At 43.2% G+C, this 14,272-nt stretch overlaps 1 protein-coding gene across 6 annotated transcripts in view; it reads right to left on the reverse strand.

The window, feature by feature from the left end:
• Positions 1-222: 222 nt before the first annotated feature.
• Positions 223-14,272, reverse strand: part of TUBGCP5 (tubulin gamma complex component 5) — a 46,471-nt gene continuing 32,421 nt past the window's right edge. For 2 of the 6 annotated variants that reach the window (XM_064484651.1, XM_064484650.1), the window contains exons 15-24: positions 13,929-14,117; positions 12,856-13,038; positions 11,422-11,445; positions 7,549-7,633; positions 7,325-7,445; positions 6,227-6,405; positions 4,772-4,897; positions 4,111-4,199; positions 2,331-2,431; positions 223-603 (exon numbers count right to left, since the gene is read on the reverse strand). In XM_064484651.1, coding sequence (XP_064340721.1) covers positions 557-603; positions 2,331-2,431; positions 4,111-4,199; positions 4,772-4,897; positions 6,227-6,405; positions 7,325-7,445; positions 7,549-7,633; positions 11,422-11,445; positions 12,856-13,038; positions 13,929-14,117 — 1,144 coding nt within the window. In that variant the 3' untranslated portion in view covers positions 223-556. Of the gene's footprint in view, positions 604-2,330; positions 2,432-3,373; positions 4,200-4,771; positions 4,898-5,206; positions 5,289-6,226; positions 6,406-7,324; positions 7,446-7,548; positions 7,634-11,421; positions 11,446-12,855; positions 13,039-13,928; positions 14,118-14,272 lie in introns of those variants that run through there. The other 4 variants (XM_031451167.2, XM_031451166.2, XR_010380525.1 and 1 more) reach the window with 3 other exon arrangements.

The raw sequence follows: 14,272 nt of genomic DNA on the forward strand, positions 1-14,272 counted from the left end.
CACAAATGCCAACTAATAGGATGTGCCAACAGATGGCCCTAAGTGAAGCTGGCTTTTTCATTTATTGACACTGGTTGAAGATATTTTCCATTTTGGAAGTTCCCAGGCACAAAAAAATACTTCTTTTCAGACTGCCGAATCTAACACAAGCTTTAGGGAAGAGAGCATGTAAAACTCTGTGCGAAAACTTCTGTGACTGAGCAAAAGGGGAGTGAAATACTTTAAAATGCTTTAATTTATTTTTAATATTAATAATTACATTTTCAAAAATGATATATTTTATATTTAAAGGTATCAATACCATAAATCTGCAGCTTACAGTAGGAAATATAAGTGTAAACAGCTTATATACACTTTGCATTATTGACACAATTTTATACACATAACCCTATATACTAATCAATAATTTTCAGAGAAAACACCAAAAACATCTGTCTAGATAGCAGACAACAGTTTTTTAAAATAAACCAAAATAGATTTCCGTTTCTCAGCTGCATGTGGTCGAAATGTATCTGTATGAAGATTAAATCTGAGATCTTTACCGCACTGGAGATGTTTAGCTTTGTTCCATGCCAGCCATGAGCGACAGTGCTAGAGACTCCACTGTGGGAGGAATGAAAACAAGGTTACCTATTCTACGTTTTGAAATCCCAGTCTGTCCCTTGTCACCACAAAATAGGTTTAAGTATTTGAAAATGTCTGAATGAGGCTTTAATAAATTCAAACCTGGAAAGTATTTAGACACATTTTCTACTTTTAATTAAAACACTGATTTTTAACTTATAATAAAGATCATCTTCATTATTTAAATACAAATTGAAAAAGTATTAACTTCTACTTCAGATCATTTTAGTTTTCGAAAACAAAAATCTGCACAAATCATTCTTCCAAATGTCAAAAAATCTGGACTCAATAACAAAACGCCATGTTCTAACCTACAAATGGAATCCACTTGCATAATAGTTCTCCAGTACAAAAATGAACAAATGCACCAATGTTTCCTCTAACACATTTCTAACAGGTTTTTTTTGGGTAGGAGGGGACTGAGAGGTGGCAGCAGGGGTGTACGACACTTATTTTTAAAAAATTTTTTATTGTTTTTGTTTGTTTTACGGGGGAGGTAATTAAATAGATAGATAGATTAATTGATTTTTAATGGAGGCACTGGGGGCTGAACCCAGGACCCCGTGCATGCTAAGCACACACTCTACCACTGAGCTATACCCTCCCCCCTCACTTGTTTGTTTTTAAATACATGCACAGTAAGAGAATGCCTCTTCACTGTGGGCTCAGTTCTGACACACTCTGACACAGGCACACAGGGATCTGAGCTCTGTGAGATTAGAGCGCTCTCTCTGTTTTCCCACCTGGCCCCCAGCTTCCACACGGCCACTTACAGAGCCCACACGGGAGGGCTGGGGGTCGGGGGGCTGGCTCTGCGATCCCGGCGCCTGGGATTCCAGTCCGCCACACACACATCACCCATGCTCGGCAGGTTTCTCTATCTGGCGAGGTCTACGTGCCTCTGGCCGGTCACTCCCGACCTGTCCATACTGCAGGTGCAGCAGCTCAGCACTTAAGGGCTCACATCATCCCAGAATTTAAGACTTCTTTGCATTCACAACTTTTTGACAGGATTAAACAAAATATGTTTTTGTTTGTTTGCTTATTAGGCATTCTCGCACTGTTACTCTAACAGTGTTTCAAAACACGTTTAGCTACTCTTAATGAGCAGCATATCACAATTTGAATATTCAGAAATAGGGGGAAAAATGAGCCCTGTATTCTTTTCCAAAAAAAAAGCTGCAGAAAGATGCTACTTTGCCCTCTGTCTCTGCAGATCAAGCAGCTCTCTTTTCCCCAGGACTCGGCCCACAGACCTCTCTGTCTGCTTCACACACGCTGTGTTCTCAACTGTCAGGCCTGTTATTTCCTTGTGTAAGAGGCAGCACTGGGAGTTTTAAAATTGCTAAAAACAAAACAAGCCTCCACCCCTCCCCGCCAAAAAACCCCCTATCTTTTGAAAAGGAATAGTTGTTACAAAGGCCACACATGACAGTGAAGGGTGACTGAAACCTATTCTGCCGTCTGCTTTAACGATGGTTTTGGAAATCCACTGCTCTACCAAGTGATAAACAAGAAAACAGGTCTTTAGTCTCAACTGATCCACTCGCACCACTGTAACTGGGGTAAAATTCAACTGCCGAGGGGCTTTCCAGGTTAGAAATGGTGAAAAATGCTAATTCTTCATGAGATCAGTACCAAAACAATAATGTGTGGACTTAGTTACAAGGAAACATAAAGCTGTGACATTTCAGTGTGATACTCACGATGGGGAAAGGATCCTCTACAGACAGCTTTGTTTAAAATGGTTACAAGAAACATGTGGCAGTTTTTAAAATCAGACTCCATTTTCTCAATAGATTCCATTCTGGGAAAGAAAGTAAATTTCGATTTAAGTAAGTGCACAAGGGGTTAAGAGGTAAGCTGTCAAATACTTTTGAAGTAATTTCAAATGTGCTTCAGTTTAATTATTCAGCGTCCTAACTCTAAAGATTATAAAGCAAAATATAACATTTCCTGCCCCACTTTAAAATAGGAACTTTCAGTGTCTGAAGGAAAGCATCACTGGGACACAAAACCGCAGCTTCAGGACGGCCCTGAGCTCCAGAGCGAGGACACCTGGGGACCCGCCTTCCCTACTGTGCAGGTCTGCATTTTCACGTTCACAGCCGCATCTTCTTTTGAAATAAAGAGCACATTAAAGATATAAAACCTTACATCTAAAAATCATTTAAAACCTTGTTATTATGGGAATGAGCAAACACACCCAGCTTGAGCAGTCACCCCCCATCCCCAGGCAGCCCCATTTAGAAGTAAATCTGAGACATCCCAGCATTTCAGTCATAAATATTTCAATGTGCATACACTAAAGATAGAGATTCCTTTAAAAAAACCTCAACAGCATTTGCTTAAAAACACCTAACGATTTAAAAAAAATCATCAAATAGTGCTCAAATTTCACTGACGCTTGAAAGTTTTTTCACTTTTCTGCCCAAAGTTTGAATCTGGATCAGTCCATTTCCATAAACTGCAATGGCCGATATGCTTAAGTCCTCCTCACCTCCCTGCTTTTTTCTTACTATCTACTTGAAGAAACCGGAACAGCTCAGTTCCTGCAAAGCATACACAGTCCACCCGACAGCACGTGGAGAGAGAAGTCCGCTCGCCACACTCGAGACTTTCCACCAACAAGACTTCTTTCATCCCTGCAACTATGAACTTTATCTACTGCCTTAGTTTCTTCATTTAGAGTATTCTGATACAATCGCAGGTTAAGATTTCAGATTACAACGAATTCTCAGCTCCTTACCAACACCAACTAAGTACAAGCTGTTACCCCGACAGCCTGGTCAGCCAGACTCGCACTTTTACTTCAGGGGCAAGAGCAGCATCGCACCAAGTTTCTAAGCCAGACAGGGGCGAGCTGCTGGCTGCATGTCCAAGGAACAGCAGGGGACGGTGTGCAGGACGGGACGGAATTGCTCCTGGGCCCTCAACTGTCCTCTGCCTTTCTATGCGATGGGTGTGAATAATAAACACCCTAGAAGTAAAACATACAGTCTTTTAGAGCTCTTTAAGATACAACTTTGGACTATAATCTAGCATGGTGTCCAGAACTTGGTTTAAAATAACTGAGCACACGGGGGTGGGCAGTAGACACAATACAGACCCGGCGGTCACTGGCACCTGCTCGAGGGGAGTAATGGTCCCAGGGTCTGTTACGCCCCCCGCCCTCACTTCTGCATGTCTGACGGCATCCGTGACAAAAACTTAACAAAACCTATATGGCAAAACATGAATGTAATTTACGGATATTTGCTTGTCCCAATCAAAGACTTCAGATTTTTCTTATTGTTTCACCATTCATAAAAGAATTGCACAAGTCTTGATGCTGCCTAGTTTAGATGAACAAAGCCAATTCTTTGATTCTTTTTTTAAAAGTATAAGTGGACGTGATCTGTTGTCTGGATGAAAAACAAGGCTCCCAGAGGAAGAAGGGAAGGGGACACGGTCACAGCACAGAGTTTGCAGGAGCTTCGTACTTACTGCCACGCCCCCAGGCCGGCCTGCCAACCATCTGCAAACATGAGGGCCAAGTTCAACACCTTCATGATGGCTTCCTTCACAAAGCTGACCTGGAGGGAAAGCCAGGGAGAGCACTGACACCAACACTTTCACCTAACTCAAACGAGTCACAGAAAAAGCTCATCGGGGCAATGAGTGCCTTCTGCATACAAGGAAGGGTGCTAGGCTCTGAACACGGTGCCACACCCACAGCACAGGCGCATCCGCAGCGGAGTCTGAGCTACAGAGCTGGCAAGTGCCCTCTCCTGGGACAGCCATGGACGTTCACCAGTCATTCCAATGGCTGTAAGGTGACTTAATGCCATACGTTCACACCAAGCGGGACGCACTTCCTGACGAGAGCACTATTTATTCCACAACTGCAGATAAAATTTTCCCACTGAATCTAACACAGGGCTGAGTGACTGCTGACTGTCACAACACAGCTGTCATCTGTTTCTCTTAGAAATAATTTCCAGTAATATGGCAAAAATTTCTGACCTCATTTGATCTGGTCCTTCCTTAAAGAACATTCTGCAGATCAGACGCTTAATAAGTACAAAACAATAAAGCAGAGAGACACCTCCCTTGGCTGCTTCGGCCCAGCCTCACTGGCCAAGGTTGCAGGTGACAGCTCCCGTACCTTTTCTCTGAGCAGACATCGATCATGGATGGTTGACAAGTATCTATAGTGAATTTTAATCAGTTGATCTAGATCCTTGGCTTCCTCAACTTGATGTTGAAACTCCAGCCCTGTGCTGTGAAGAATCTTGAAAGAGAAAGAGGCCGAATCAGATTTCTTCTTCGAGAACGTGTGTGCCGCACACGTAACTTTTCACCACCCTCTTCTACTCCCCTCAACTTCTTCCTTCAACAGTCACACCTGTAAAGCGTATCAAGTACCATTCTTTTTTTCTTAATTTTATTTTTTATTTTGGGGGGAGGTAATGAGGTTTATTTATTTGTAATGGAGGTCCTGGGGGTTGAACTCAGGACCTTGTGCATGCTAGGTGTGCGCTCTACCCCTAAGCTACACCCTCCCCACGAAAGTACCCTTCTCACAGGCTGGCCCTCTTACCCTAGAATGACGGTGGGCACAGTCTTTAGGACACCCATTTGCACAGTGGGGGGAGGCCTCACTCTGGACTAACAGGCTGCTCCTGTGCGGAGGGGCAAGAATATCAAACCCTATAGGAAATGCACTAATTTTTAAAAAAGTCGTCAGGTATACTTAATTTATATGTTTTTATAAATTCCATTGTTTATACAATGGTCTTTCTTTAAAAGAAGCATAATTGTACTGCAAGTAGAAAAAAACAAATTTAAGCAAAAACTTAAACTCCTACCATTTACTCTCAACAATTAAGGGCCTGCGGCTGGCCCTCTGAAGGCACCGGTGCACGGGAAGCAGGGAGCGTGTCTACCGTGTGCACGTCTGAAACACAGGCTTCAAAGGCTCCCTGCACCCGAACCACAGTGGATTCTAGACCCTGTCTGCTAGAATGCCTACAAATAGTTAGCAACCATTTTAAACACTAAGTATTGTCCTCTAATAATGCCTACAACTGTTCAAGTATCTGAACTCGTCTTCAGAACTTCCCCTGGAACGGGTTTTAACACATGTGAGAACTGCAGTTTTATTTACTTTGTAATGAGTTACTTGTATTTAAGAAAAAAGCATGTAACTTGGCCGCACCTTCCTCCTTACACTCTGCACCAGCCTGACACATGCTCTTAGGCTTCACTGAAAACAGGAGCCATTTTCCAGGGACTGCTCTGTCACCACTGATGAAATTTAAGGGACTATGTGGTAAGTCCTGAAGGCAATTCCAAAAGGGGAGCTCTGGGTGTCCATCCCAGAGGGCTGCTGGCCAGGAGAGACAGCAGTCTCTGGATACACAGGCTCTGGAAGTGTTTAAAAAACACCTCCCCTGCTGTCATATCATTTTATGAGCAAGTTTTTAGTATGTGCTGTTTCCACATGTATGGTCTGTAAGCATTCTGTGGACATCTTCATGTTTATAAATACATTACTTGTAATTCGCTGTGAATAGCCGCACACATGGTGACAGAACTGAGTGGATGGACAGACACGCACCCTGGTCATGATGTAGTTGTGCAAGCTGTTCACAAAGTGCATGAGCTTCACTCTTAAGAGGAACATGCGATGTATCTGCTGTCTTACTGGCTTCTTCTGTGGTCCAAACTGAGCAGCTGTGTCTTGATCACAGGAAAGCCCTTCTTTAAGCTGTGGCTTTTCAGCAGGACTAGCTAGCTCTGTAAAGGAATGAAGAGCAGAGTGGGTGGGAAGAGCGTCCACCCGACCCCACGTGCCCAGGGCAGGACTTGGGACGGGTGGTTGTCGGCCCTGCAAAGGGCCCTCGGCTGGACTCACAGCAGGGACCTCACCTTCAGCGTCTCTGGAAGGTGAGGCAGTGAGAACTGCTGTATCACCTTATCACTGGCATCAAAAATGTAAACAGAGTCCCATTAACTTGTCATAAAAAATTTTCACCTAGTCTAAGAATTCTTATTCTGGCTGAATTCCTAATTTATCATACTTTATTTTTTAATTGAAGTACTGGCAGTTACAACATGTCAATCTCTGGTGTACAGCACGTCCCAGTTACGCATATACCTGCACATTCATTTTCATATTCTTTCTCATTAAAGGTTATTATAAGATACTGAATGTGCCCATGTTGGTTCGACTGCACCAAATATGCCACATTGATGAGGGATGTTTGAGGGTAGGGGAGTATATATGTGTGGGAGGGGAGGGAGAACTCTGTTTTCTGCTCAATTCTGTTGTGAACCTGAAACTGCTCTAAAAGAATAAAGTCTATTAAAAATTTTTTAAAAAGGTTATTATAAAATATTGAATATAGTCCCCTGTGCTATACAGGAGAAGTTTGTTTCTTTAAAATCTATTTTTACATGATTAACATTTACAAATGTGGTTAACATTTGCAAATCTAAAACTCCCAAACTTATCCCTTCCCACTCTCTTTACTGTATTTTAGATTAACTGTATTCATTCAGGGAAGTTAATTCTGAGGTCTGTCTATGAAACTGCTGCTATAAATACATGTCAATTTGGCACTTGTGTACACATGAAAAATGACCAAAGACGACCAACCTCTCTTTTTCAGGACTATAATTAAATTATAATTTGTCTGTTGAAAACGAATCTTACCACCAAATAGTAAAACATCCAGACTATATTTTGCCCACTTAATCTGCAGTAAGAGAAGGAACACCTGATTATAAATTTTTTGACATTCCAAACTTATAACAATGTCCACAGGCCATGGGACCTATGAAAACAAAACCAGAAAATTAGAATAGAAAGTAACCTATTACTTGTATGTTTTAATTTTAATGGAAAATAGTATTTTTACAAAGATTATGAGCACATACCTTGTAGCTCAGGGTCAGACCATCTAAGATATGAACAGGCAGTTTCTTCTTAGCTGTGTCAACATTTTCAAAAGAGATAGACAGACTAGATAAAGAAACATCGGCTTCAGTTTTGTGAAAAGCACTATGCTCTTATAAAAATGCTCTTTAAAAAAAGCGTTAGCATTTTAGTAGTGATTTTATTTATATATTCCAAAAGACTGTATTTCATAAAAGGACTACAAATATTCCAATAAAGACATATTTTCTAGCACATATTCTAGGATAGAAATCAGGTTTTAGAAATAAAGAGGGGCAAAATTTTCAAGTAAGGGGTTTCGCTCTAAAACAGATGAGCTACTTAACAACTACAGTAAGTTACTTAGGAAAAAAGACGGGTCGGGGAAGATGAACTGCAATCGCCAGGCACTCGGTCCTGGTACACTTCAGCCAGAGGCCCAGGAGACGGACCCTCGGCTGGGGGCGGCGGGCGGGGCGCGCTCCTCCCGCGGGACAGCGCGCGTGCGCGTGCCGGGGCAAGAACGGGGTCCGCTTCTAAAGCGCGGGCGTCACCCTGCTTCGTCCACCCCTCCCCGGCGGGTTTGAATGGGACTCCCCACAGAAAGCAAGCAGCAGCCACAGGGCACGGAAACGCCCCCGGGCCAGGACTCATCTCCTTCCCTCCTCGCTGCAGTCCCTTCCGCGGGCTGAGAATGACCCTACTCCCCCAGGGGCGCAGGGGCACCTTGTGACAGCAGCCCACGGAGGGCTAACTGTGAGGAGGAGGCAGGAGTCAGCCTTGAACCAGACATGTGAAAGCTGGTGCGTGATTTATGAGTTAGCCACTTCATTCCGCGTCACAGGCTAGTCAGAATTTTTTGCTCATAAGTCTGCTACATGTGCATCCACGAAGCACTCAGTAGGCACCTACTGAAGACCTTGTCAGGCACTGCACTAGGCAGGTGACAGAAAGCCGACCCCTCCCCCACCCAGGGGCTCACAGCCCAGAGGAAACACGTAGTCACCCTCCTGTCACCACGCCAGGCCGGCAGAGCTCTGCAGGAGGGCAGACCACTGGCAGGCCACGCACACGAGAGAGCAGGTAACTGGGGGATGCGGGACACGTGGAGGCTCCTGGGGGAGAGTACAGCTCTTGGGGAAACTAGAAGTAGTCCAAACCCCTGAAATGGAAAAAGTATGGTGGAGACAGAACATGATGTGTCTACACGTTTTTGTGTGCAAGAAACGGGGCTGGGAAAACAAGCCAGACAGCGAGCAGCTTTCTCTCTTGCGAGCAGCTCGGACCATCTGTCACGGGGCACGGAGAGACGGCTTTCCAGTGTGGCCTGGCGGGGGTCAAGCGGGAGGGAGGGAAGCTGAGAGGCAGAGGTCAGGAGGCGGCAGGGGGACACCCCCGAGTGAGCACCGAGAGGGATGAGGGGGATGGGGACGAGAGGGACCGGGAACGCTGTCCAGGAGGCAGGACTGAGTGGCCAGGGATGTGTGGGGGCTGGCGGAGGGGAAGGAGTCTAGGGTGAGCCACACATGGCCCTGGGCACTGGGATGAACCGTGCTGCCCTCCAGGATAAACAAAGGGCTAAGAAACAATAAGGTCACCACTGGATATGTGACATCTGAGACAAGTCATGAGGTGCTGGCTGTGCAGACACCTGTGCTAAAGGTACTGATCTGCAGGTCATCAGGGGTCGCTGAGGCCATCAATATGGGTGTAAGGGCCCCAGGCAGGAGAAGCTACGCCAAGGGCAGGTAGAGGGCAATGGGCCCACAGGGAGGCTGCAGAGGAGCAGCAGGGACATGGGAGGGCGTGGGCAGGGCAGGGAAGCCTGGAACTGAGAAGGAGACTCAGGGGCCCGGCCTCAGCAAGCAGGTGGGCACAGACGAGCACCTAGAACACATGGAAGTCATAGGAGGAGGGGTCCCAATGGGGTGGCTCATTTGTCCTGAGTTAATCTGTGAATGGGATGCAACCTCAATGAAAATACCACCAAGGTTTGTGTTTTGGTTTTGGTTTTGGTTTTGGTTTTGGTGGAGGAAGCTAGACAAGCCGATGATAAAGTACATTTGGAAAAATAAATAAGCAACAATAGCCAGGAAAACTCTATAATTAAAACCGAATACTACTGGCATGTGAATAAACAGAACAATGAGACGGATGGAAAATCCAGTAAGAGACCTAATGCACATGACTCCAGTGTACGTGAAAATTTAACGATCAAGTGACACCTCCAATAAACAGGGAAAGGTGGATTTTTTTTTAAAAAGAAATAAGTGATGGGAATCAATTAATCATTTGGAAAAAGATACAACTGGATCTATTTCTCATGTTTTTTTAGCTGAATAAATTCCATATGGATCAACAACTAAATGTAAAAAATCCATTCAAGCATTTAAAGAAAAGATGAGTGGATTTCTTCATAACCTGAGAGACAGTAAAACTTTCTTAACTCAAAATTCAGAAGTAATAAGAGATAAACTAAAAAAGTCTGCATGTCAAAACAACAGGAAATTGTTATGTCATAAGAAGGACAAAAATACAAATCCCAAGTTGGTAAATCTATAAACAGAACTCCTAAAAATGGAGAGGATTAACATCAACAACCTGATCTGGATAGAAATAGTAGTGAAAAATATGGATAGTTCGTATTAAAAGAAATGCAGTCATAAGTGGAATCTAAAAAAAGAAAAAGAGGCGCTAAATAGCACACCTACAACACAGACACAAACTCACAGACATAGTAAACAATCTACGGTTACCAGGGGAAACGGGGGGTGGGAAGGGGTAAATCTGGGAGTTTGAGATTTGCAAATATTAACTGCTATATACAAAAATAGATTAAAAAAACAGATTTCTTCTGTATAGCACAGGGAACTATACTCAATATCTTCTAATAACTTTTAGTGAAAAAGAATATGAAAACAAATATATGTATGTGTATGCATGACTGGGACATTGTGCTGCACACTAGAAATTGATACATTGTAACTGACTATACTTCATTAAAAAAAGAAATGCAAAAATAAACATAAAAAGATGACTAAGCTCACATATAGAAAAATGTAAATTAAAACTACACTGAGATAATCGCTTTTCATCATCAGACTGGCAAAAAATCCAAAAATCTGACAACATATTCCGTTGGTGAGGCTGTGGAGAAAGCCCCTCTACACACAGCTGGTGGCAATCAGCAAACACACAGCCTTTATGAAGAGGAACTCGGTAACAGCTAGGATGGCTACACACGTGGTTACCCTTTCACCTGGCACTCTCCTTCTAGAAACATACTCCGAAGTCACACTGGCAAAAACCAGCAGTGACATGCACAAGGCCAGTCACTGCACACACACAGCGAAAGAACAGAAGCTCAAACGTCCACCAACAGGACACCTGGTCAATGAACACAGTGGAAGGCCAGTCAGCCGTAAAGGAGTGAGGTCAGGCTCTCCAGCCTGCAGATGGAGTGGGTCTGGGATGTACTGTTCACCTGAGAAAAACAAAGCAGGTGCTGGAGAGTGTTCACCATGTGCTTCCTTTTGTGTGACATGTGAGGAGAAAAAGGAATTCATACACATGCGGTTTTGGTGCCAAAAAATAAACACTGTAAGGATAAAATAAAATCTAATAAAAATGGTTACTAGGGAAGGGAGAAAGTGGGCAGCACAGGACTAGAAACCAGAGCTCCCTAAAAGGATCTTCGTACCAATGATTTTAACTTTAAGAGATATACAGCCGTTTTACATAATTAAAAACCAAAACTGAATCAAGAAAAAACAAAAACAAAGCAATTCCTAAAAGCAGAAAGTAAACTAAAACAAATGAACCTGACCCTAAGTTAAGTCAGTGGTATAATCACGCGGAGAATTACTGCAACTGACCTTGAAATACGGGATTCTGACGACCTGAACGTACAAGGAAGAGAAAACAATCAGGCATGTTTTAAACTCTCAGGGGGCTTGCTGCTCTTCTTGTTACTTTGGGACTATTAAGACTTATAATAGAATAAAACCAGCAAGTGTTCACATTAGTAAGACTCAAGGGAAAAGACACAAAGGAAAAGCAAAGAACTGAAATCCTGTTATTTTGAATACATATTGGAAATATCAATACGAGCTTATGATTTTTTTCTTCCTATCTATTTCCTAGCTCCATCTGCTGAGCGAGCCCAGAAGTACTGATGCTTCAGTACAGACAATACTCTGGCATCCAGATCGCAGGCTTTTAAAGCCACGGAACAGACAGGATCAGTGCTCTGGGGAGTGGTGCGCAGCCTGGGGCGGGACGTGCACAGGATGAGCCTGGACATCCAGTTCTATAAGTAAGGATGCTCCCCAAGATTACCAGGGTCAAGTGAGGGAGTTCTCTCTGGGTAAAGATGGGACAGCCTGGGAAAGACCAGAGGAATAACTGTAATAAATGGAAACATACTAAAGATAACAAAATTCACGAGTTTCTACTGATAGTGAAAAATATAACTTTCCACAGCCCCTTCGGGGTTGTTGGGCACTAATTTTTTACTATGATAAGAATCTAGTAGTTACCCGGCTTTTACTAACCATGTAATGGATGAATATTCTGCTTTTATGGAAAAATCAAAGTTAACACATGACATAGGAAAGGAATTGTTTTATCTACTCCTAAGTAGCAGATGGTCAGTAACCGGGGAAAGAATGCCGTACGTGGCATGTGATAAATGTTAATTATTATCATTATTGCTTCGAAGGGCCACTGAGGGAGCCAAGAAAGGCAGCTAAGCAAGAACATGGGACAGGAAACAGGCCCGCCAGGCGCGGGGGAAGATGAGCCTCTGCGACACAAGGGTTTAGTGGCCCCAACCCATGGCCCTGGCCAAGCTGCTCAGCAGGCAGCTGACAGGAAGGCGGAAGGTCAGCCTCCGGACTGGGGAGAAGCCGGTACAGCAGCCTGGAAACAGGCAACCCTGCCCTGAAGGTGGTGGGATCTGCTTCCCTCTGCTGACCGTGGGCGTGCTGTGACCGGTCTGTGCTGGAAGCGAGGCTCTGTGAGGGCCCTGCTCTCACTGTCAGAACAGCGGCCGCCGGGGGGGCGAGGCCTGGGGGCGGGAAGGTGGCCGCACAGACCCCCGTCACAGGAGGACGGCCCAGACCCGGGCAGATCGCACGGCCCCACCCCACTGACTCTTCCCCTCCGTGGGCACGTCCCCGGGGCCTGTTTTCTAATGTGTAGAAGAGCTCTAATTAGTGTGAGGGTTAAATAGCACCTGAGAAGGTCCCAGGGGAGTTCCTGGCATGTGGGCTATTTTCTGACATTACAAGGTGCCGCCCATATTTTACCGAGAACTGTCTTCAGGATAACGTTGTCCTACTGCTTCCTGGAGCTGGACGTTAAGAAAAGACACATTCTGCCAGGTTTCCTTTTCTCTGATTTTATCAAAAATTGATGTGTAGAAGTCATACATGGTATCTCCTCCTTCCATCAAGAAAAAGTTTCTCATGGCCTGCAAGTACTCAACCAACCTGAATGGAGAGAAAATACGTGACGGGAAGGTCTTAGGCTTGTAAGACGGGATTCTAGATCAATTTAAACCAAGTGAAACAGACTTACGTTCTATATTTACTAAAATTAGACATACTAACACATCTTAAAGACTTCTAAAAATAATAAAAATAGCCTATGTTTTACTTTTAATTATCAGAAAGAAGTAAGTTATTTTTCTGTAACACTGAAGAAAACTGGCGAAGTCACAAAAGTGTAACAAAAAATACCCAAATCCTACTATTCATGATGAATTTCCACTGTTAATATTTAGGGTGTTTCTTTCCAGTCTTCTTTTTTATGCACTAAAAATACATATAGTTCCTGCCATATTATATATTCTGCTTTCTAAGCTTTCAGAAATTCTAAGTTATTCAAAACTCTAAACATAATTTGTATGAACTGTAAAGTTCATACATGAAGATGGATATGCCCAATTTACAGATATGCTGTAATTTAAAGAACTAGTCATCCATTCTTTTTTTTTTTTTTAATGTAGGTACTGGGGATTGAACCCAGGGCCTTGTGCATGCTAAACACACACTCTACCACTGAGCTATACCCTATGCCCCCACCCCCATTAGTCATCCATTCTTAAGTAATTTCACGTTTTTCCCTCTGAGAGCAAACTTCATGATGAGCATTTTTGTACAACAAACTTTTGCTAGATTTCATTTGGGATGAATTCTCAGAAACAAAGAATTAAATTTCACAACAGGTTAAGAAAACATTCATGGTTAATTGATCCTCTCAAAAGAAAACTGTTGCATAGCCATTTCCTACTCTAATAAGAATTAACCTGAAATCCAGGTTTAAAAAAAGAAAATTTCAACTATTCTGAAGATACAACAAACTACTGGCTACTACACACCTGTAATCCTTTTTTAGAGTTCGCATGAGGTTTCCACAGCAATCTAGATACTGCTTGTCAATATGAGGGTACAGGCAAGATCTCAGCGTTAATTCAAAAGTCTGGCAAGTCACAGATTCTGATGATCTATCCACACATATGTCTCCACCAGCAAACTTCTCGTAAAAGTCACTCTGTTCCAAATACAACCTTTAACATAAAAACATGAGTCTTTTTGAAAAAAGAGTTCTCTTTTTTTAAAAAAATCATTAAAAAAATTGAAGTATAGTTGATTCACAATGTTATATAAGTTTCAGGTGTACAACATGGTGATTCACAATTTTTAAAGGTGATACTCCACTTAC

This window comes from Camelus dromedarius, chromosome 4, assembly GCF_036321535.1.
Source record: "Camelus dromedarius isolate mCamDro1 chromosome 4, mCamDro1.pat, whole genome shotgun sequence".
Classification (NCBI taxonomy): Eukaryota; Metazoa; Chordata; class Mammalia; order Artiodactyla; family Camelidae; genus Camelus; species Camelus dromedarius.